At 40.8% G+C, this 25,135-nt stretch overlaps 1 protein-coding gene and 1 long non-coding RNA gene across 7 annotated transcripts in view; one reads left to right on the top strand and one right to left on the bottom strand.

Moving 5' to 3' along the window:
- The window catches only part of large1 (LARGE xylosyl- and glucuronyltransferase 1), a 160,615-nt gene that overhangs the window by 94,629 nt on the left and 40,851 nt on the right, over nt 1-25,135 (top strand). For 4 of the 6 annotated variants that reach the window (XM_061762887.1, XM_061762889.1, XM_061762886.1 and 1 more), the window contains one exon: nt 21,769-21,955. In XM_061762887.1, coding sequence (XP_061618871.1) covers nt 21,769-21,955 — 187 coding nt within the window. Of the gene's footprint in view, nt 1-2,913; nt 3,509-21,768; nt 21,956-25,135 lie in introns of those variants that run through there. The other 2 variants (XM_061762892.1, XM_061762890.1) reach the window with 2 other exon arrangements.
- LOC133472289 (uncharacterized) lies at nt 1,453-12,856 on the bottom strand. Its single transcript, XR_009786668.1, has 3 exons — nt 12,749-12,856; nt 9,936-10,002; nt 1,453-3,025 (listed from the first exon to the last, which is right to left on the bottom strand). It is a non-coding gene; the product is annotated as an uncharacterized LOC133472289 (long non-coding RNA).

Below are 25,135 nucleotides of genomic sequence, written 5' to 3'. Positions count from 1 at the left end.
TCATTTTGCGCATCCCTCGGCTCTGTGTTACAGCTGTGACGTCCAATAGACCTATCAAGGTCTGTACCTTCGTGTTCTGCGTTTTATGTGAGTTTACCGCTAAACTGCCATCAAAGGGGAAACAAATTGAAATGATGGATGATAACCTAATGAAACAGTCTTCAACATGTATTAGCTCAGCGGCAGCCTCGCCACAGGGTGCCTCAATGGGTTAATGAAGCCATGCAGCCCTGGGAATCATCAAAAATGAGGAGCTTTTGAATGCTGACTCATTTCTTTTATTTTACTCTTAGTAGACAAATCCAGAGGTAAGCCTGTCTGTGATTTTATTCGAAAGAAAATCAATCACTCATCTTCCTCATGTTGCCAAAAGATGCCACTCTTGCCCATGGCAATTTATTTTTAAGAAGTCAAAGCGGCAGTAAAGCAGGCTAAAATTCAGATATTGGAGGAAAAGTAGGGCAAGGGACTGACTTATTGCATACTAGATGTCGTTTCACCAAATACCAAGGAGACATATGCATTTAAAACGTTTTTTAATAACTGCCGTGACATGCTTTTGTCAGAATACCTCAAGGATCAAGAAATAGAAGAGAAGCAAGTGAGCTAACCCTCATTGCAGCCGAACGATCAAGTGTGAGCCGCTAATTAACTAATCAGTGCAGCCAACAGAACTGTGCGGCTCTGCTTAACTTTTGGCTTCTATGGAGTGTTTCACCTCTCCGCATCCAGAGTGCAAATGGATGTTGTTCATTTAATACACATTTCTACAGTTTAAATGCAAGAGGAAGACAAGAAGAGACATTGGGCCTTATAATTGTGTTCCTACTTGGAGAATATTCGAGCGCAGTGTGACACCCACCAATATGTTTTCTTATGAACATTCTCAAGCACATTTGAGTTGCTAAGTTAAACTGATATTTTTTTAAGTTTTAAATGTGAGCCTCTATCAAGTATGGAAAGCCTGGAGGGGAAAAAAAAACACACTTTATGCACCCCACACCACAGGATAATCTTTATCTTTCAGAGACATCCGACTGTTGGACTGTTGCTGACTTTGATCGGAAGTGAGGAAAGTGCTCAAATTCGGCTTGATTATCAGGATGTTTGCATCCTGCTTTATCGGTCACCGTTCCGCAAATCAAAAAATGGCAGAATGCACCATAACAAGACACCAGGTTCTTTTAATCCTAAAATGTAAAAATGCCTTTCAGTTTCTAGGTGACTCTGCAGTAAAAAAATAAAATAAAAAAGAGATGAGCTCCTGTTAGGCAGCGGTGGAGCTTTTAAGGTAGTCTCTGCAGCCAGTTACCCCTGATACTTCTGCTAGCACTTCGAGGTCATTGCCCCACATACACAGATCCTACGGAAACCCTTCACATTCGATGAAATCTTCCTGAAATAGTGGATTTCCCACGGTAACACAGCATTAGTTTTGAGCCGTGCTAAGAGAATGGGGATACAAAGCGTGTGCGAATTGATCAAAGGTGGGAATAAAATGAATGGGGATTAAAACCATGACGAGGGGAAATGCTGCTCGTTAAAGTTAAACAGACAGCTGCCCTTAGACTGCAATTTCAAGAGTGACAGTATTTAAATGGCACAATGATGTTTGTTAGGGTCAGTAAAGGTTTGTCATATATTTGGATTAAAAATATTAAGTTTTTTTCTTCCTTTCTTTTTTTTGCGATGCAACCGCAGTGGAGACCAGTGGTTTCTTAAACCTTTTGCACCAAATGCCACCTAAAAAAAAACATACTTAACTCTACAAGTATCACCGTCTTGACCAACATTAAAATACAGCTGCGTACTAGACTATGAAGTAGATTAAATTAGATTAACAATGCCCTTAAACACTGGAAAGTGCTCCTGACTCCAGTGTGGCTGTGAAGAGACTCACCCCCCACGCACACACAGTAATCCTTCTGTTTTCCACTGTGCAATATAGTAAACAAAATAACATGTTTTTTACTATTTCTTTTTGCACATAGACACAAATTATCCAAATTTGAGAAAGGTTTAAACATTCAGTAATTACTTCATAATATTAATATCCCAATATCCATTCTTGATAAAAGCATAAATGAATCCAAGCGTGCACTCATATCTGTGTCTTAACACTCGGGGTCACATTTCAACGTCCTTTGTGTGTTGGCTAATTACGCGCACAGCGCTGTAATCACATTTCAGATACATTTGACTGGCGCGTCACTCATCACTTTTCTTTTTCCTCTCCAGAATCTCTAAAGTGACACTTTTATAATGTCAGTGGTGAGTACAAAGGCTAAATGTGAGCACATTTTTAATCGTAGGTGAGAAAATATGGAACAAAAGATATTTTGCCACATATTGTACAGGGTGGTACGTGCAAATTAACAGGAAATTTACCAAATCAGGCTGCTGCATTATAATGACTAGCCTCCTTGGTCTTCACACTGATTATTAATATTCCTGGAAGGCCTTCAGCCAGACTCACCTCGCTTTGTTCATGCATTATGACAACTGTCATAATAATGTACGCTGCCATGGAAACAAATACAGGTCTTATTCATTCACTGATGGTGCAGCATGAGGAAAGGTTGACGCACTTGATTCACTTTCGCGGGCTTTGATTTTGACATTTAGCTCGATTAAACAATAGATATAGTCGGTTGGGCGATCAGTCGGCAGGTAGATAAATAGTAGATAATTACCTCACTTTATTGCATGTAGACTGCATACTGAACTTTATTGTCTATGAATAGCCTATTTTTCTGGCTTGATGCTGCCTAAAACAAATACATGGCAAGTAATCCCTTTCTATATGTGACATGTACAATGCTGTACTTAAAAAGACAGCTCTGTACGTATACTATGTACTTCAAGCTCCGATCCCCTGCGTGTTGTTCTGAGTCCGCACTCCAATCCTGAAAGGGCACTCCTGGATTTCCCACCTCCCCTCTCCCAACGCGGCGCTGTGATTGGCTGCTGGCCGCCTGGCAGGAAGAAAGAGCTGCTGTGTTGAGGCCGAAAACTCGGGCACAATCTGGAAGGGGGGATGACAACAAAATACCACCGTGGAACATTAAATGTACGTACAGTCAACAAGAGACGTCAGAGATTATTATTATTTTTTTTTTTGTGAACATGATGTTCGTCATGCTTTTTTTTTTTTTTTTTTGCCAGCTCCGGCTATGCCCGTGACTACGCTAGTGTCGCTGTAATCAAGTCCAGCCACGCTGAACTGGGACTGAATGTGCAGTCTTGAGATTTCAATCTTTCCATGGAGGACACATAGCTGCTCCGCTGTGCTGTGACAGCATCCCGGGGAGAGAGAGAGAAAGGAGAAACAAACAAACAAACAAACAAAAAAAAACTCTTCCACGGCAAGAAGTGTGATGAGGGAAACATAGAGCTTCGTGAGGCAGCAGCAGAAGCAGCGTGGGCTTTTTTTTTTTTTTTTTTTTTTTAATTAAAAAAAAATATATCATTGAAGGCTGTCTTTTGATTCGACGGCTCTCCGCATCAGGTGAGTTCAAATCCGCAGTTTTTCGCGAGCCATTAGCTCGGTGACCTTAGCTCACCAGCCCCCCTTTTTAAACCGCTCACCCTGCGTTATTTTGGGCTGTGCTTCTGTTCCACTTGCAGAGTCAAAAGCCATGCATGTCCATTTTTGGCTGCATGTTAACCAAACCTCCACTAACCAGTAAATGAAACAGAGTGAGGGGATTAACCACACACGAGCTCAGCCGGCTGTCCCATTCGGAATGCATTCGTTCATCTGTGGAGGACGGCTTCACCATTTTTATACCGTTTAAACAGTATTAACGTGTACTGTACATTTTACGTCCCGTGCTTTTATTGTATTTTATTATTATTATTATTATTATTTTGTTTTGGGAGGGGGGGGGATGACCAGCTGATGTAAAACGAAAAGTGTAGCTTACAAGTGGTATATAACGCACAAAATGTCAATTTCTATATTTACTTTAGTCTATTATCCAATCAATTTAAAACGTAAATATTCATAGTTATTGCGATTAGCGACATATTAAGTCATAACATAGTCATGCTGGTATTCACGCGTGAAGTTTTAGTTAGTTCATTATCCGCTCAAATACAAATTGACATTATAATTAGATGACTGAAAACATTCTATATACTGCAATATGTGTTGATTAAAAGTGTTTATATTCGGCAACTGGAATCCAACCGTTTACTGCCATCGACGTATATATTGTCAAGTAGGTTTTTCAAAGGCTTGAAGAGGGTCGCGCCCAGCATGTCTATGAAATTCAGGTTTGTAACGCTCTGTAATGACTAACAGATCGCTGTAGATGGCGGCATTGCATCGCTTTGGATTTGGGAACAGCACAGCTTTTGAGTAGAAGATAAAGATTCGGGGGTGAATCTCAGCCTGTCACTTTGATTGTGTGTACATGTATGGTTTACACAAAGTATGTGTTGTGGTAGGTAGTAGAAAGTGTGAGTCACAATTGTGAAAAAACATGATGCAGTTCATGGAGTGTATGACGAACAGCATGTAAAAAAGCCACCTACGTTAAACTCGAGCCATTTGGTGAGTCATTGCCACTCACGAGGCGTTTCATAGTTGCATATTTTGTAAATAAACAGTTTTCCCATCAAAAGCCCTTTCTCAGTCTTGTTTTTGTTGTTTTACAGTTTGAGGTGTCACAAAAGTATAAAATATTAACGTCATTCACAGTTCTGCATGACGCGTTTCTTTTCACACAAGGCTCGTTTTCTCCACATTTTGGTCCGAAACCAGTGTTTTCTGTGAAACACATTGTTCTACTGCTGATTACTGTTGACAGCATCATATAACCTTATAATTGTTGGTTATAAAAGAATACCATTGGTTTTCTGTGCCGTGCTGATTAATTTGCCTTGGTTGAAATTAATATTCTTTATGGCAACGCCACCTAATTCTCCTAACTGACCTAGAGATCAACTGGAAAACACATTTGGTAATTAAAACAACAATCAGTGGTTATTGTTTCAGCAGTCATATGATTTACCCAGTAAAACGATTACACTGTAGGACTCCAATTAGTAATTAAAAGCGAATGGAGTTTCTCAGTTATGTGGTGGTCACTAGTCTGGAGTTGGTCATCTTGGAAATGAGTTGAGTGTTGACCCCTAGGTAGTTTATTTATTTATTTTTTTACGGGTCATTGCAATCTCTCTTGATGTGGAGCAAAAATAATTGCTTTTGTATTACAGCGCATAAGCGCCGTCTCACGGTGTTATATAGTTGTGTTGACTGAACAATGAATCATTGTTTGGATAAGAGATTTCTCACTGGAATGTTTCAGCATACTTCAGACAAAATACAGAACCACCTTGAACACAGTCTCATATTTACAAAGGAAAATCCAGTCAGTGGAAAGGTATATTTTTTTTTAAACAAGATTTTGTACCCCTCCCACCCAGTCTTTAAACACTCTCTTAAGTCGGAGGAGGCTGTAGGGGCAGAGTGGCAGCCAGACTTCTGTCAGACTGCCCCACAGCAGCTGTATCTTACCACCACAAGGGTGTGACTGTGGAGTGAATGAATAATGTGTGCAATTGTAAAGCGTCTTTGAGTGCCTTGAAAAGTGCTATTAAGTGCATTATTATATTATTATGATGATGATGATTGTTAACTTTAATGACAGAAGTTGCTTTGCAGATAAATAAAACTATGTTGTATTGCCACATTTGGCAGCTACTCAATCAGCGTCGCATATTTGTTTAAGTATTTAAAAATGCATTTTTCCCCAATTTGTTTTTTAAGGAAGTTTGAGGCATTCGACTTTTGAGGTCCTTTGTGAAAAGGATAAAATGGTCTTCAAACGCTCATTCACACATTTCAATAATTAGCTACTTATTCCAGCACCTTTTTTTACGACATGAGACCTTCTGTACGTTAAAACGATGAAACAAATAAACACTACATTTAGATAAACACTCCTAACTTTGTCAAAAGTTGCATCGCAGGTAAACGCTACTTTTGATAACAAGTGACCACACATTTAAGGAGCTAACCAATTGGTGGCTAGTCGCTGCATTTTTGTATGTCCTTATTTAATAATAAAGTTTATACTAGTATATGCTTTTTTTGGGGTGTTCGACTGGAGGTCCCGCTGTACTTCAAAATAAATCAACAGCCTTTAAAATAGTAAGATGTTTGATTGTTGTTTGTGACTGTATTATAACCATACTAAGAACTTTGTGAGTCCTCTCTGCAAGATGTGCTCATGTAAATAAAATTGACTTACTGTACTTACGTAGCACTTGAATGACATTCAAGTCACGTCGTAGATGAACAATCTTCTTTTTGTAACAAGTGACATTTTGTCCGCTCGCCATTCGTGGCAAGCTAGCGGAGTTTGTGTACGACTTTAACAAAACAGGTTTTTGGATGAATCAACTTTTGAGGTCCAGCTTCATGTTAAAAAAAACAAAAATCCAGCAATCTTGAAACACTCTCTTAACTAATTGGTTGCCAGCAAGCTAAGGTTTTGTACAAAGTTAATTACGGCATATCCTACCTGGAAATTTTGAGATTATTGAATTTGAAGGTTGCACTGTACATATTCTATATCTGCTGTCAATGGTGACATAAACTGATATTGGTTTGGCAGTTTGAGATGGGCTGGTCAAACGTAACCACCTATTGACGATGTATACATATACTGTCTATTGGAAATGGCACTGAAGTTTCACCCAACTCGGTGAATTATTGGACACTTCCTCAGAGGGGGTCGATCACCTCCGGATAATCAGAAACGAGTCCCCCCCCCATCCGTTCCTACATTATGCAGTCTGGCTGTATGACTTGTCCATATTATTTCTGTTTTGTCTTCATTAATGAGAGTGTATACCAACTCTCGTGGGGATGTATGGGTGAACAGCAAACAAGCCTGTTCTGTCCACTGCTTCATTGATTTCCCTGTTCATGCCCGGCGGCATTAAACGGGCACATTTCAAGCGAAGCACTCATCACCGTGTAATCACTGTGGATGGCTCGCAACGTAATGCAGCCCTGCTAGAGAAGCGTCGGAAAATGTAGCCCAATGAAGCCGATGGAGCACTTTGACCTCTACTGAAAACCACGTCACCGCTAGGTGTTTTATTAGCCGGTTAGCTCTAATTATTGTCACTCTGCTGCTAATTTTGGACTTGAGGTATTCCCTGTAGGTCTGACATTTCTGCTATATAGCTTTCGAACTAGCGCTAATGTAAAATATGCAAACAATATGGCTTCTCTCACCGCGTTGTCCTTCCGACTGTTTGGTGGTTCAGTGCGACTGCAGTGAGCATTGAGATGATAAACAAGTCATTTACCAGAGTTAATTGGAACTGCATGATAGCATGTCCCTCACTGGATTTATCGCACATGACAGATTTCTATCGCTATCGCGAGAGACACCAGTAAGAGGCGTACAAAAAATATAACGCCGTTTGCATCCAAGCATTTGGGTTTTAGAATTTTGCATATCTCCCACGACCGTGTTTATCCACTGTTATTGCCACACGCTGAACCGTCCACATCAAAGTTTAGCTATCCGGACGACATTATCTGTTATGACAAACAGACGAATCTAATTTAAACGGATTGCGTCGTCTGATAGAAGAAGAATTTTGAGTGCGTTCCATAGCCCGGAGCAGGCGACATCCGACTGGGCGTCGGGAGCACATCTCATCATCACTGCAATATTATGCGCACAGGACTCACACCTCTGAGCAAACTCATCACATAGCAGGATAAAATAAATGGTCATTACGATGCAGTATGCCAGATAGAGACTGAATAAAATATATCTATTATAGTTACGAATGGCTAATTATGTTAATATTGGTTACTGAGTACCCCATGACTGGAGTCTGATATGTGTCCAGCAGGGTTATTGTCTTTTTTTAACAGTGAAAGTTGGTGAATGGGGAAATAATTGGTTGGGTAAGAACCGACAACGGGATGGGGGAATCTCTGTGAATGTTCCCAACTCCTGTTTCGATGCGGAGCCGACTTGTGCCGCCGTCTCGAAGGGCTTTGTGGTCCGTAAATGTGCCAAGATCAATTACTCCATTCCGGGATTAATCAACAATCAATTCCGCACAACTGACAAAATTCTTAATAAGTTGTTGGACTAACGGATGATTATACACATCCGTAAAGGTCAAAGCCAGGACTTCGCATCGCATTATTTGCAAGATACTGGAGTTGGAACTCAAGTGGGTATTATTCAGTCTTCTTGCTCTGAAACAACTGCTCAACCTAATTCAATGTGTTTTTTTTTTATGTATTCTTTCATTGCTTATTTATAATAAAATAACACTTTCACGCAAGTACACTTATTTACCAATATTGAGCGCAGAGGTCATTATCAGACAAAGACGTATATTTTCCTTTTGTAGGTTATCCAAATTCTTAATAAAATGTACAGTTTATTTGTCAAGAGAATGTTTCCTGGTCCCAATCTTACTTCCTAGCATTTGAAAGAGAAGTGGCTTTGTGGCGCTAAAGATGTTCGGGTCGACCTGAAGTTCCCTTTGTTTGACACAAATGCAGTCAAAGCTTTTTGTATTGAATGCAGTGTTCATGCAATTATATACACACATTTATTTTCTATTCAAACCATGCCTAGTGGAGCCTAAGGGAGGCTGAAATAAACTCGTGGCAGTAGGATGCATGCAGCAGCGTTTCTTGGAGCCAAGCTTCGGTACATAAAGCTGGCCGTAGAACACTGCACTGCACACAGGTGTAATGAGAGCGTTCCAGTTTTCTTTTTAATGATTTAAACGTGCATCGAGGTCACTATTACAGCCAGCGTTATTTCTGGTATCCTCTATTGTGGCTGCTTTCCCATTAACCTTTGGCTTTGAATCTATGATCCTGGGATTATCTCGGTTCTCTCCATAGCCAAATGCGGAATTAGACGAATGTGTCAAAATGCTAATAATGGTTAGCCGTTTTGCTAGGTTTTGAAGCTTATCTAGATATGTAATTCACAATTAGCTGAGATTGGTAGATAATGATTTGAGTTTGATGGATGGCTTGTGTCTGATCTTAGTCTGTGCTTGTAGTTTAAATAATTACACTGCAATTCTCTGTTTTGTGTTTGATAACTGGTGAATATTGTGATTTACATGGGTATTTGATGGATCATTTGCCCACTACACATTGAACATTTTTTAAATGATATTTTATATTTATGCCTATGCAGTCTACAGTGTCACTGTGGTGCTGCTGAAATCAACCCTGACATTCAGAATGGACAGAGTGGCCACTTCTTTGATCATCATTCTGTGTTGGTGTCATGTTAGAGTCAATTCAGCCACTGGTTACCAGGCTGGTTTTGGCTTCCATGTTGTTCTCTCTTATTGGACCAGCTTTCTACGAAACAGCTCAGAAATGTTCAGGGCCTGTTCATTTTAGATCCCACAACCCAACATGTATGCAGGCTGTGGTTCTGGTCACAACTATCTGCCAGTCTTGGATTATTGTTTAGGTGTATCATTAGCTGATTAACAAGCATAACTACCCGTTCCCTATTTTTACCCATGACATCATATGCGTTATGATTAACTCTACCGAGTATTGTAAACTCCCAGTTTGATGAGAGGAATTTAATCATACAGTTTTGGCTATTACAGTCCGCTTGCATTCTGGCTGACTGGAAAAGTGACCCACTGGATCCAGCAACCGACGCTATGATAAAACAGAAGCTTGGGAGCGTGTTTTGGGAGTTGGATCCCACTTAGTATTGCGAATTATTGGAATAGTGTCTACATGAACATTAGCCAAGTCAGACAGACATATGTGGGCTTTGTTCCGCTCTACTCAACACTGACCAAGTTCAATATGAACCCAAATAGCAACCACATATTTAAATATTTGAATTGGGCAACTTTGAATTACAGTAAAGCCAGTATTTGTTCTCTGTACTCACTTTTCCACTTCGTGCCAAGCATGTGAATGCATTCCCAGCGGTGTCCGAGAGGAGCTTGCATCTCCTGCTAAATATAACAAATGACTTATTTGCTCTGAGTAACTTGTTTACCTCTGTCTCAAATAGATGTTCATTTTCTGCGCGCTCATCTATCCACAGTGCCAGTGATCCAATAAGTCAGCACAGCGAGACGGCCAAGTTGAAAGGATCTCATCAAAATGTTGCACTTTTTAGAAGACAAACTGTAACAGCGAGTCTAGCTCGTAGCAGAAATTGTTTCCCAGGCGGCTCCCGTAAACTGCCGTCTGTTGATGAAGGCCGATATTTTAACGGTATGATGAATACAGTTTGAAGGCAAAATAAAATGAAGTTCGTCAGATAGCAAGCTGCTCCTAGATCAGAGGGTCCGGCACACCACATGGTGGATAAACAAATGAGCTCATTTTGAATTTGGACAGAAGGGTAATCGGCAGTCGTACTGGAGACACAAAATGTGGTGCCAGGTCCATAGTCATCTGAGAGTTCATGAGTTGTTTTGAAAACCGTTTGTGATAATTAAAGCAAAATTTGTAACAAAATTTTTTAACAACCTTTGTATCATTGGTATGGGTTGTAAATGCAAGTTTGCAGTGCAGTGCAGTGAGGAGTACAATGACTGCATCATTGGAGAGACTAAGCAGCCATTGCACAGGCGTATGGCGCAACATCAGCATGCAACTTCTTCGGGTCCAGAGTAAGCGGTTCGTTTGAATCTCAAGTAGATGCGACATTCCTTTGAGGACAACAATGTCAAATTCTGGATGGGGAGGATGACTGGTTTGAAAGAGGTGTGGAAAAAAAGTCATCAAGCTAGAAAAGCAAAGGAGGATGTTTCGGGTATCGCCTACCGTCTACGTATAATAATGTCCTGACATCTTTCCCCCCAAAGATTGTCTGATTCCATGGAAAGAGTGGGTGTTTTTCTGCAAGATTGGTATGCAGGACAGTCGTTTTACTAACCACGCCAGGCAACAACAACAACATATTGCTGACCAGCCCCAGGGGCCATACCCACGGAAACATAAATAGCTTCCACGCCTAAAAAAATTTGAACTAAAGAAGCCCTTTGGATTATAGGTGGAACGTCTTCAACAAACAAGTCCAGTTGCCTCGATTCAACCTTTGCGGAGCCCTTAGTGCATTTTGTTTGGGCAGATGTGAATGTAGTAATCAAACTTATGCAAATTAAATCAATAGGTCTGGTACAGTTCCAAAACAAAATAGCTTTGCTTAATGTGAAATAGTGATCCCACTTCAATCCAATCAAACTGGAAAACAAAAATATCAAATTTACTTCGTGTATCTTGGCTAAATCCAAATAAGGGTGTGAAAGTACAGTATTTTTCATGATTGGCCTCGGAAAGTACCAAATTGACTGGGTTCCAGTTGTCAAAGGCACTCTGAAAAGATTGTGAGTCACAATGTTAACACACTGAAGCACAAACATCCACCCACATTTTCACCTCTGCTGGCAAGTTCGAAGCTCAGTTACTCAGCATACAATACATATTCTGCCCATACCGAAGTACAGGAGGAAGGTCACAGTCCAGAGATGGTCTTGCTTTAAATGTGAACCACTCAACCAAAAACTATTATGCATCTTTCTGCTTCATGGAAGAAAAAAAAAAACACTATGCTATGGTATCATTGCATCCTTTCTTACTGTCATGTATTCCTCAGGCACTGCAGTGTTGCACTCAAGTGATTATGTTGCAAATGTATACCTTTTGCGGGGGCTTCAACATGACATCTTGATCCTTAGGTCAAGAATATGACACAAATTAGTCAAATTATCATCAAGTGATGATGTGGGTAGTGTGCTGGCACTACACCCCCCCATCACCCAATCCAGGCCACAACACTGAGCACAAGGGGTAAAGTAGGGCATGAAACTAAAAACAGAAATGTTGTCGTCGGTGTCTTCCAAATTCAGTCTCTGGGATACCACCGTCTAGAGTGACAGTTCCAACACAGGATGTAGCATCCGATGTAAAAAAAACAAACAAACAAAAATACCAAACACATCGATCCTTTGCTGTCTGGTTTCTGTTCCCATCCTCCCGACAAGCCGCAACAAACAAACATCAATCATTATATGAACCATTATGTGAACAGCAATGCCCTTATCTCAAGAGTTTGACATGTCCTCCGTTAGACTGCCAGATGCAACCATTAACAAAATGGTTTTCCTGACAGCCAATAATGGAGAAAAAGAAGTCCCTTATTTCTCAGGGGGGATTCAAGCTACGCCTGTTAGTTTTTTGTTCATCACATACAATTAGAAACATGAACAATAAGATCATGTGGTATGTAATAAATGAGGGAAAGAGTGAGGGGGCTGTGCAAACGGTGCCACACCACGGAGGAATTCAGCAGGAAGCAACCTGGCATCTTTGTAGCAAGGCCTAATTTCCATATTTTTGGTCCTTCAGTATTTGAGTCGCAGCTGGCATCGAACCTCCGGCTCTCCCATCCGCAAACCAGCTTCTTATTGCCGCCCGCGAATTTCACACTGATCTTTTAGTACAAGGATAATTTAATTCTTATTTGTGTGTTTAAAAGCCTGTATAAGACAATTGGAGGAGGTAGCTCAATGTTGCAAAGGGGCGAACAAGGTGGTTCAATAAGATCATAAGAGCCAAAAAAACAAATGGTGACACAAAATAAAATTATAATACGATAGGTAATATAGAAATCCTCTCAGAAGCATGGCATGGTATCCAAAGGGGGAGAAAAAGTGAGATAAAGTGACTATGATTTAAGCTGAATCTTACCTCTGAACACTGTCGGTTTACATCAGCACCGCACAGGCCACAAATCGCCTCGCATTTTCCTCATACAACTCTCGCCTTTTGCACTTCAAGTCTGTTTCATTCCATTCCGTGCACTCAACGACTGTGATTGGACTTTAGGCTCTGAGTGCTGTCGAAATGTCGCGTGTTGAGTTCACCCCGCGTCAGGACACACCGATGACTAAGTATTCTCCTGCTACTGTTTTGCTATGTTGTGTCTTGCTTTCACAAACATTTGTAAAACTGACCCATAGGAAATAACTGAAGTAGGGTTCATTCCAGGTTCAAACTGGTCATAAAACAATTATTTACTGTACATGCAATAAGAGAAATTTGGAACTTCCACTCTACTACTCTCGTTTTTGTCTTTACAACCTTCTTTGGAAAACAGGTCAGGGGGAAAAAAGTCAAAGAACAAGCTTTTGTTGCACATTTAACTGAGGTCTTGCTTAATGTTTTGTTCGAACATCAGTCTTTTAGATCTCAGGGGCATTCGACTTGAGAGATGTGATTCCTGAAAATGACCACATACTCGGGGTTGAACCGATCACGTAACTAGTTGATGAATCGACTTTACTACGCCGCACTAAAGTTTAAAGCTTGAAGTCGGCTAATTGCTAATCTCATTATTTTTGGCATCTTGTCCTCCAATCGGCCAATTTCACCAAATGATTTTCGACTCGCCCGACGGCTGCCGTCGCCGGACTGTAACACTCTGCGGAGCAGCAAAATGTCCGCCAACAAGGCAGCACAATTTTTATATGTTTGCGCAGGTCTGAGAGTGCAAAGAAATGCTGGTGGTAGCAGTTAACCGCGTTAGTTTTCGCAATTTTGATCTCCAAAATATTCTTACCAGCGGGACCACAGGACTGGCGACGAGCAGCAGCGCTAAGTGAAGCACCTTCTTCGTCACCAAAATGTTGTCCTATAAAACCAACTGTATGATAATTTGTAATCTTATTTCGTTTTTTTTTTCTATGGCAGTCCCTCGAAATATGTCTTCACGTGAAACTGGTCCATGACACAAATATAGGTTGAGGACCACTCTACTGTGCTGAAAAAATATCATTGACGACATCCACTAAACAACTTCGATTCGAATTCATCACATTGTAGTCGATAAAAAAACTTACATCATTCAACCCTTACCTTACTAATATTAATTTCAATTTGACAAATGTGACACCAATTTAGTTTGTGGGTCCAAAAACCTTAAATGATAAATGTTCACTTACCATCCACCTTGACTGATAACCAGCCACTGTTTTAATCAGAATCACACCTTTGGCCCTACAGACCATCTTCCTTTTCACTCTGTATCCTTCCATATTCGACCTTAATGAAGACATTTAAAATGCAGACCAAACTCCTTCCCCCCCACTATGATTCCAGTTTTAAATGCACTCCTGGGAGACCATCGTGTCTATATTGCTCGCAGACATATTTGGCCAAGCTACCTTGGTCTTTTCGGGTTAAACGTGTATGTGCATATTTCACTCCTGCAAAATGTGAGTGATTCGCAAGCCTCTCCTGTGGTGGAGCATAACACCTGCAAGCTGGCACTGCCTCTTAAAATGGAATGAATGCCCAAACAACTCCAATTTGGCCTAGCTTCAGTTATAGAGACTACAAAAGGGAGATAAATGTAGAAAGGACAACATACAACTCTGGGATGGAGACCACGTACTTTAAGGTTACAACTCTAATTGTATGTGCCCTCATGAGATGTACCCACATGACACACCTCGAGGGGACGCAAGCTGCATACAGATCAGGCGATGTCAAGTGTCGCCATCGGTGCGACTGCTGGTGGTCATTTTGAGACAACCGTCACTGCTGACATGGTGAGGGATGGGAACACACGCATACAGGGACAAGAGGCCGGAGCTTGTGCATTAATTGTTTTTTTTTTCTTGCCACTTGGGGGCAAGGCACCAATCTGTTAGCATATTGTTGACATATTGATTACAGATCTACAGAACAGCGAGAACAGGGTAGCCCAGTCGCCGATCACGTGAACAAATGTATGGCCTTCTGTATGCAGCACATTTGTACCATTTGTCCTTCGTTGGCAAGGAATCAGTGAGGTATTAAATAGTATAATTAAACCATAAAACCTGGCAAGGAACCCTGTTTGATTTGTTATTTTACAACAGTATTCCAATTAAAACTTTCCCAACGTGACTTGAATATTTTGACTTGGAACACTGACTAATTAGCTATTGCCACTTTTGAATAATTAACACCCTAATGTCACAGACCAGAACAAGGCTGTTGGAATGGAAGTTGTCAGAGGACCGAATCAGCCTTCGCATGTAGTTTTAATTTTCTAAAAACAGTTGACTGGGCTGCATACACCGATTGGTTAGAATGTCACTTGATTGAAAATGGCTTTGAGGAGATGAGAAATTGTATTAGTGGCGCCTCAGTCGTCGACCTCCTCAGCACAGGAAGTTGATTTGCATTGCCCTGCTCTTGGCCGCCGAGGATTTGTCTGCATTTTCACCTCCAAATGCCTTTCTGCACTTCCCCAGCTCCAGTGACATCCATAATGTTAGAGCTGCCTTTGGACGGCAGCGCACACGTCCCTTCCTACCATAACGGAATACTAATGAGTATACAAGCTTAATGAAATGAGGACAGCCCCGCCTGCGCAATCAATATATTTTTCTCCACTGTCAGTGTGGCAGAAGTCATTTAGTCCACAGAGTGCTCGGCACTCCTTTTCGCAAAGTGTTGATTGTTGTGACCCATGGCTACTCCTGATTATCATGTTGAGAGAGACACTCGTCTTTCTGGCTTGTGCAGACGAGAAACAGCTCACCGTTGTACTCCTGCCCGGGTAGGCGGCAGCCATAGATTCTCTTTTGCCTTCAATATTCATCTTGGATTGTGGGTGGACTTTCTGCTCTATTCAGTTCTGCAAATGAAAGGATATGCAGGTTACTTATTTTCTGAGTCACTCGGCTTTCTTGGTAATGTTGAAGGGCACATTCTGCGTCTTACTGTGTGACACCGCTAAGGTACTTTGTTTTTTACAGCATTTACGGAGAAAATATGTTTGCCACATTTTATATCTCTACCTGGCTAGCAAATACAGATAATGCGTCAGTATTCTTGCTTCACGGCAGCAGTGTTAACTACTCTAAACAATTCAGAGGTTGCACCCTTTTGTGGACCATGGCGACACCCTCAGTACCAAGTTTTGTCAACTATTTTTCATCTGGTATAGCCTCTGTGAGATTTCCCACGTGTGCCACGTTCCCATCCTTACCTGTATGCAACGATGCGTTAAAAGCAAATCGCTTTTTCAGCACTGAGCCGTGGTGTGCAAATATGGGATACAGGAGGCGGCGATGGATTGAAGCCATACATCCTGAGGGAAGGGGGGGGGAAAAACTTGACATGAAGGCAGCATTTGGAGGAGTCTTTGAATTGTGGCAGCCTGATGTTATCTACCTCCAAATGCAGCCCCCAAAGGATACCGCCTCTGAATTGGGGCACAAGAGTTCTTCATAAGCAACCATTCTAAGGCTTAATCAATATTGTCAATATTCTCTGTGAGAGCAAATACATCATTCCCATTCTGCTACATTACTAATTATATGTAATTTAGAATTTTCACTTTATCCAGAAATAGCAGACCGATTTGCACTTGAAAACCAGAGAAGGCCGACCTATCAGCTAAAAACCACACCAGCGTTTGGGCTCAGACGATTGGGCTATTGATTGCTCAAAGGGGAAGTGGGCCAAAATGTTTTGTGGAGGGGTGTGCGCCTGAATGAAAGCAGAAACTTTGTTTTTTATTCATAGATGTGTCTGGGCGACAGACTGCCTGTCACCGAGAATATTTCAGAATTTTTGTCTCTGGCGCAATAGAGGGCACCAAACGCCTCCCCTCACATTTATGGTAATGGCTAAAGGGACTCAAACCATGATATGTTCTTTAACAGCACTCTAAACGGAATTTTTAATATTTCCGCTCATTTGATTGGTTTCAAAAGCCCCTGCTGTATTAAACTGGGGTTGATCTGCACCCTCACATCTAAAGGAATGTAACTGTTCTCTTTGTTGTGTAAAATAGGGTATCACCTTGAGTTTTCGGATCCGTCGGTAAATGTTGAATTTTTCTGTGACAGCGCAAAAGAATAGGGAGAAAAAAATGCTAAGCCTCTTCATCAGCTTTCATATGGGTAATTTGATGTGTTATCTCAAAAATCACCTTTTGGCCGTGCATGTTGCTTCGTCAAACTATTCCATTTCTGTACTCTCTGATCATCTTTGAGTGCTACCTGGAAAGGGTCTTAACACAGTTGAGCTGCTTGTTATTCATATTAATTGTTAATACCCGCACTCAAGCGTTCCCGATCAAGTCACTTCAAGGCGTCACAGCACTAAATTGTGCTCTGCTGTCAACTTAAATCTAAAGTGCCATTTTGAAACTAGTGTATCTTTAAAGCTGATAGGCCGTGTAAATGTGCCAAATAGGATCTTTCGAATTTGATGTCAAGTAGCCAAGACTCTGGGAAAAGAATAAGGGTCGTTGTAGCGCGATGACAGTCCCGTCGTCTATAGCTAACAAATTTGAGACTGAAAGTGAGTGTTTTTTGTGGTGTGCATTTCTATAATGTACATCCTTGTGTGTGTACCGAATAAAGGACCAAAGCAACCTAGTGTCTCAGCCAGGGTAAAAATAACAGCTCTCTGACACTGTTTATGGCACTAATCAGCTGACAGCAACCAATGGGCATGACCTGTTGTGTTTTTGGCACCCCGCAGCGTACTGTTTATTGAAAGACTAACTGGTAATCTACCCGACAGTATCATATATACCCAGCTGAATTCTGATGGAGACCACCTGTGAACGGAGCCAAACGAAAGAAAACTGTCAACCAAAATAGTACCAGGTGATGAATTTTATCAACTGTGGATGTATTTGTACAGTCAGACAACCCTGCCGGACATTTACTGGATAGAAACTCAACGTACTCGGTCAGTCAGTTCACTTCAATCCACCAGGGCACAGTTTTCAGTAGTTAACCCTCATGTTGCTTCCGTTTCACTTGCAGGGTTCTTAGAAAATAGCACGACATTCATACCGGTGTGATCAAGTGTCATTTCATTCCGATTTTGTACAAAATTGTGGCGGGTGTTGCCATGAGATCAGTAATCATTTCACCATTCATTCCCCAAGGTTATTGTTCGAAGTAAATGCGATGTTAAGGTTATGGCTCATGTTATGTCCAATGTGGCAGCAGCTGCTGTGTTATTCATAAGACCTTCTGTATTGCCTCCTGTGTTTTTGCAGCTCCTCTTCCTTGCCGCGATTTAACAACAAAGACAACTCTTGGTGATATAGAAAATATTACCACAACAGAATTGCAAATCAATTGACCGTAGGGGGCAACTTTTGACAGTGAAAATGCAATTGAAGCGCCTTGCTGCTTTACAGTTATGCTGGCATAAGAGTGCCAGTGTGACACAGGAGGGATTATAATAAATTTGCCTCTCCATACAGAAGCTGAGAGTAAAAGCTGTCATCATATTGTGACTTCCAAACCAAGTAAAAGTTTTACCCTCCTGCCCTACGAGAGACTAGACTCTTTTCTGTTTTGCGAGACAGGACTTTTAGTCTGCTTGGCAGCTGTCATTGATGCAAAACCGCTGTGCCGAAACGGTGTTTTTCGCAGGGATGACGGTTGTAAATAAAGCTGAAACTGCATGACAGCTAGTGGTCTTCATGTAGAGTGGACCTTCAGATCTCAAACGGACTGTTTCAAGAGAACATTACCTTTTGATTTCTGCTTTTGGTGAGAAGTTCCTGTTTTAGTTGAAACGTTGTGTTCACATTTTGTTCTCATTAGTTTATCACTCTGCTGCTTTTTGAACTCCTATTTTGAATTTGAACAGCTTGGAGGTGTCTTTCTGTTTTTCTTTGAATTCGTACGCTACAAGCTTTTGAGATCATCGGTCTCAGCGTGCAGTTAGGGCTGACTTTTCAATGACCTCCTCTTCAATGCAATGCCTTGACAGTGTTATCATGTCCAGACTGTATCGCACTGCCGAATGACGCGGCTTTCATTTCTGACACGGCATACATATGCAAGGCTTCTGCCACACAAAGACGGTGGGGGACCTCAAGAGTATGTAAAAGTTCTGAAGAAATCTCAACTGTCTGCTAGGCCCTCGGTTTATAGCATAATGTATGATGTCGATGCTCAACTGAGCTATGGGGGACAATGTCTTTTTCTGATACGGTTGCAGAACAAACACTGTATATGGGCACGGTTATCCTTCAAGACCTGGAGCGCTTTCCTCTTGGAGTTTATTAAAAGTAATATTTCGTCCTCTCCGCATGATGTGACAGAACAGAGTCTATACCTGAAAACAGCCAGCATGTAAGTTTTATAGATGCGCTACCCACTGGAAGCCAACCCATGAACACAACCACAACAAACACCAATTTCCCTACCAGAGTGCATTCCCACACTATTCCCTCATTGTTACTTTTGCTTCATTCATTTTATAAATGATTAAAGACAGCAGCTATTTAAAAGCCCTGTAGATAATTGAAACACGCTTTAGCTTTCAGAACCCATTATTGCTTTGAATTTAAATTGAGTTAAATTGAACTCAGACGGTGCCCTGCGATTGTCTGGCAACCAGTTGAGGGTGTACCCCGCCTCCTGCCCGAAGATAGCTGGGATGGGCTCCAGCGCTCCAAGCGACCCTTGTGAGGAAAAGCGGCTCAGAAAATGGATGGATGGATGAACTCAGACGGAATGTAATGTGTACACATCACAATTTTAACAAGACATCGCATTTTCCAAAGTTTGTAACATTAAAATTTGACTGAGGAATAAGATTAAGGTGAATTAAATGGCGCATGTTGTCTTGCCTCTTACCGTTCTTTGACGGCAGAGATGAGAGGTTTGAATAAATCAAGAATTATAAAAACAGCATCTTATCTGCACGCATTCCTTTCCTTTTCTTTTGGTCTATTGTTCTGCTGCTGTGGGTACTACTGTAAATACTTTTCATCTCAGCCATCAAGATTAGGCTCAAAAGTTGCATGAAGGTTCAATAAGAAACTAAAAAGGAACTCTGTACGGCCTGCAGATCAAAACAAATGCCCATAATTTGTGGTCATTTCCCTCTTAACAATCACATTTAACAAGATAAACGAGCTGTCTGCTGATTGCCACAAGTCAACACACAGACTGACTAACAGCTTAACCAGTTAACAGCCGGCCAACTCGGCACTCTAATTCACTGACGCCCACGCCACACACCAGGCCAGGCCCTCCCCTGCCCTTTAAAGCCATACACACTCAAATATGATGATGATGATGAAATATAATGTGAGGATGGCGACCCCAAGTGGACAAAAATACCTGCAGTACACATGCTATTGTGTGTGTTATGTGACTATCCCATCTATTAATAATCGCATAAAACGTGGTTAATGTGATTACGAGAGGAATCGATGGGGTAATTGGTAGAATACTTTCCTAATTCTTAAAATATCTTATAGCTGCAGCCTCAGCGCAAATTATGCCATACCATTTGCATTCTAGGTTAGGGGGTGATTCATTTATTCTGACTACACTACAAAATGTTGTGGTACAAATCAATACTAAGGATATTAAAAAAATGCCTACAACAATGAAGATAAGAAATAAAGGAATTGCAACCCTCATGTTGCTTATGGGGAAAAAAAAAAGTGAGCTCTCCCATTGATGTCTATGGGCTGACATTTTGTCTTGCATATGATAATGAACATCTTCAGTGTTGCGATTGCGATTGTAAATCACAGCATCCAGTCGACAGCTCATATCACACAGGGGTTAAAGAGCAAGGAGCTACCCAAATGATTAATAGTTGGCCTATGAAAGAAACGTTTGTCTTACTTGACTGACTTGTTTAATCTCCTCCAACCTCTTTTAACCACCACTCAAGTTTTTGCCCTCCACACTGGGCACGATGAAATAAGTTTGTCCAGGGAAGTGGGAAAGTACCAAAAATACTCCTATTGTTCCTCCTGTGCTTTTGTGCTTCACTGGGTAACATTATGCTTATTATATAACTGGCTTGAACGTTCCAGCTGAGGTATTATGGCTAATTTCTTTCCTAGTTGAGGATTATCTGAGGTCAACTGGTTAATTGGTCAAATGTGGTCGGAGCAGAAAGATGAATATTACATATTGATGCTTCTATTTTACACCCTGCATTGCACTTGAAATGGACAAACTTATTAAGCCACTGTATAATTCCAATTATGCTTGTATTTTTTAGCATTGATTAAAACAATCTAAAACCTTTTTTTTTTTTTTTTACCAAACCACCACCACTCCTTGTGGAGTTAAAGGTTTGGCGTTTTATAGTGAGTCGTGCTGTCCTGCTATGCCCACGCATAGCAAAACTCTTGATTGTTTACAATTTGATGTTTCCCAGCTGCCCAGTATATGGGGTTCAAATTTGGGAGCAGCCAGACAAAATTTCCCTTGGAAATTGCCCAAATACCATAAATTGACCTCTTCAAACCAAAACGTTTTCGAGCACTGCTTTTTGTTGTTGTTGTTGTTGGTCTTCTAATGATTGAAATGCTTGCCAAATCTCATCTCAAGTGAAACTTGGCAACATGAAAAAAGATCATGTTCAACCTCTTCCAAATGTAAATATTAATGCTGCTTGAATTCCAGGGGGTATACATTTTCCTATATAAATGTATTAGGAATTCAATTGTCACCATCATAAAGCCTAAATATAAACATTATCTTCACAGTACAAGCTCTGATTATTTCAAGTTACATAGATGAGCCCAGTTGTCATAGGAACAATACAGTGTGACGTAAGCCAATGTGATGAAAATGCAATGCGACACAGTCCTATCATACACATCTCATGCCATTAAAATGTCATAAAGCGGACAGCAATGACATCTTATGTCAAACTGGTGTTTTGTACTCTAACCCGGTTTATCGTCCTCTCACTTCTTTTAGTGCCATGAATCATCCTGGGCAACAGCTGCTACCCACATAGAGGTCACCCCACCTCACTTTCCATTCGATTCGGTCCAGAGGATGCTGGGAATGTGTCGCGGACGCAGGAAGTTCCTGGCGGCCTCCCTCGCCTTGCTCTTCATCCCAGCGCTCACGTGGCTTTACCTGTCAGTCGGCACCTTTCAAGGTATGAATTAGAGTCACGCTGAAAATGGATTTAAAAAAAAAAAAAAAAAAAAAAAGGAAAAGAAATGAAATCAACATAATCTGAGAATTAAATCATACTTTTACGAGAAAAAGTAATATTACAAGATTGAAGCTCCTATTTTCTGAGTCTTGAGAATAAAGCTGCAATTTTAAAAGTCCTAATATTCCGAAAGTAAAGTGCTCCTTTTGTGATAAAAAAACTCGTAGAGAATGTAAAGTTGAAATTTTATGAGAAACTTGTACTATAACAAAAATAATTTTCATTCATTTTTGAATGAAGTCATAATGTAGCAATGAAGTCTGAATTTTATGAGAATAAACTTGTCAGAAGTCAAAAATTCCTAATAGTCATCAAATGACAACATTTGTATTTTATAAGAATAAAGTAAGATTAAAAAATAGTTTCTTAATTTCACTGTCTTTTTGAAGCTATTTTTCCCGCAGTTGTGTTACAGTTAAACAACAGTAATTTTGTTTAGTTTTTGAATAAACACCTGCGGCTCTCCTATACTGGCCTTTAGGCATTATTGTACATTTAAATGGAAATTGTTGCTTGAGTCACCAGTATGGTGATTGCTTTCGTCGCTTGGGGCATTTTCTAAGTCTTTGCCCCTCTCGCTTGATGTCTGGCCATCTATGTAATGCACCAAACCAAAGTGCTGACGTCAGCAGGGGAGCAAGACTTACTGCACACATACATACACATTATTGTCCTGTCTTCAAGTCCCTATGGTTACTTCAAGGAATACGTAAAATGTCCTTTTATTGAGGTTGTCTCGGTTTTCAGTCATAAATATTGATGGTTTGCGCTTCCTTCTGCAGCTGTGAGTAACATTTATAAAAAAACTTCTCTGAAAGGTTGTCAAAGCACTTTTGACACTTTACCAAGATTTTCGCTCCCTTGCACTTTTAAATTGTACTACATTACTAAAAAATAGTCCTGTTTTGCAGAGAAAAAAAGTGGTCATGTGGTGACAGTCTTATTTTTCAAGAAAAAAACAAGTTATATGTAATTTATAATTTATTGCGAAGTACCTCGGTTTGAGAACCGCTGAGTCCATCCTTGTGATGAACATGACAGACAGGACTCGCTCGATAAATCCAATTCAGAACAGATCGATGTATTTATTTTTCTTCTTTTTGTTTTGCCTGGTGAAATCTAGATAATCCAATTACAGATTCGCTCCACACACTTTATATTGTGAAAGCTTTCCGACCTGTTGCTCTTTGTCCTTGTTTTGATACAAAACTAGTAGGGAGTACTAAGGTCTTTAAAAATGCCCCCATTGTAATAAACATTGCTATATTTTCTTTGGAACAAATGAAAACTCAATAGCTTAGTTGCCCCAGTCCTATTTGAACATGTTCAGAAAACAAGGGGAAAAAACAATTTTTAGGAAGCAAAATTTATGATTATTTTTTTAATATTGTACCAATACGTTAAAAATGTAATGGAAATGCACCAGAACAGGCTGCTCCATGTTATCAGATAATATGTGTTTACACTTTGGGGAAGCAGCATGTTATGAACTATTTGCCCATTGTTATTTTTCTTCCAAGTAATCAATTGTATCTTTGTGAACATTAGGCGGCTTGCCGGTTATAGTATTCGTGGGACAGCTGCTGCCGTGTTTGGCAAAAGACCAAATTTGTGTTTCCCGGGGCATATTACTGCAATTTATAGAACACATTGCCACAGCACTATGATATTGTATCTACACCACAGTATCTTGTCTTGCTTTAAAATAGCTTGCTAGCTAAAGTTACTTTTTACTTTACTTGTACTAACACGAGTGATCATTGCACATATGTTTTTAGTATGGATGTGGATGTGGTGGTGATTTGTAGGTTGGTAGGTCAAAAGTTCCATATAAAGACCGTACTGCAATACGCTCAGTGGCCTTAAAAATGTCTTAAATTTGTTTTAACGTCGAGATTGCCCAGCTCAATAAGACGACAAGAAATCTGCAATGTCTGAAAAGTACAATGACTAAGCAGAAGTATATAGAGGCCCGCGATCTGCAGAAACAAATTTCCTGTAGCCCAAGTTCCCCTTCTTCCTATTTTTTTTTTTTTACTCCGTAGGGGGTGTGTTAATGAACCACTGAAGCCTGTCCAAAGTTGATTACCTCATGTCGACGACACAGGCCAAACCAAGTTCTTCAAACCATTTTAATGACTGCGCCTCGCAGGATTGAAATATTGCAGTAGTGCTATTATTAATTATGATTAAAGTGACAATTTTCACTCAGGGTTCCATTCACTGCTCCAATAATGCAATATTCGCCAAGGCCTGCAAAGTAATTATTAGATTTAGCTCGAATGTCTGCCAGCTGGGGAAGTTGTGAAAGGACCTGGCTACAGGTCAGCTGCAGGTAAGGCATGAATGTGTCAATTAGGACCATTGTGCTTCCACCGGCACGCGCCGATAGCATCCTCTCTTTTTCACACCAACCTTGTGCTCTGTTCCTCTGTCTTCACCATTATTTTTCTTTGTCTCTCTCTTCTCTGTTTTTGATTCGTCTTCCAGAGTTGGAGGCATTGCGTCTCCCTGGGGGTCCCTATGTGCTTTGTCTGAATGAGCTAACACATAAAGCTCGCAGATAAAAAAGTTGCACAGATGGAGAAGACAATAACGTGTACCAGCCCTGTCGTTTTCCTTCTATGCCCCCTTTTTTATCTTGTTCTTGGGCCTGGTTTTATACCAGAATACAGGGGAATTGTTTTAACTTTAACTCCCTTGAGGCCCAATCCATCCATCCATTTTTCTTCTCATTAGAGTTGCGAATAACTGGAGCCTATGCGCGGTTGACTTTGGGAAAGAGGCCGGGTACACCCTGGACAGGCTCACCAGTCAATCACAGGGCATATAGAGAAACAACTATTCACACTTTTGATTCACACCTATTCACTTCAACAAGCAATAAATGATCAACTCTGCACATGCGTTCTTCTTTTTCCTTTAGCTTGTTGTTGTTTTTTTTTGGGGGGGTGGGAAAATTATTGCCCCACGGGCTGGAGGAAACCAGAGTGCCTGGAGAAAACCCACGCAGGCACGGGGAGAACATGCAAACTCCACACAGGCTGGGCCGGGGATTGAACCCGGGTCCTCAGAACTGTGAGGCTGACGCTCTAACCAGTCGGCCACCGTGCCGCGTCA

The sequence above is a fragment of the Phyllopteryx taeniolatus genome, chromosome 22 (genome assembly GCF_024500385.1).
Source record: "Phyllopteryx taeniolatus isolate TA_2022b chromosome 22, UOR_Ptae_1.2, whole genome shotgun sequence".
In the NCBI taxonomy this organism is placed as follows: Eukaryota; Metazoa; Chordata; class Actinopteri; order Syngnathiformes; family Syngnathidae; genus Phyllopteryx; species Phyllopteryx taeniolatus.
This window is presented reverse-complemented; position numbering and strand designations above follow the sequence as displayed.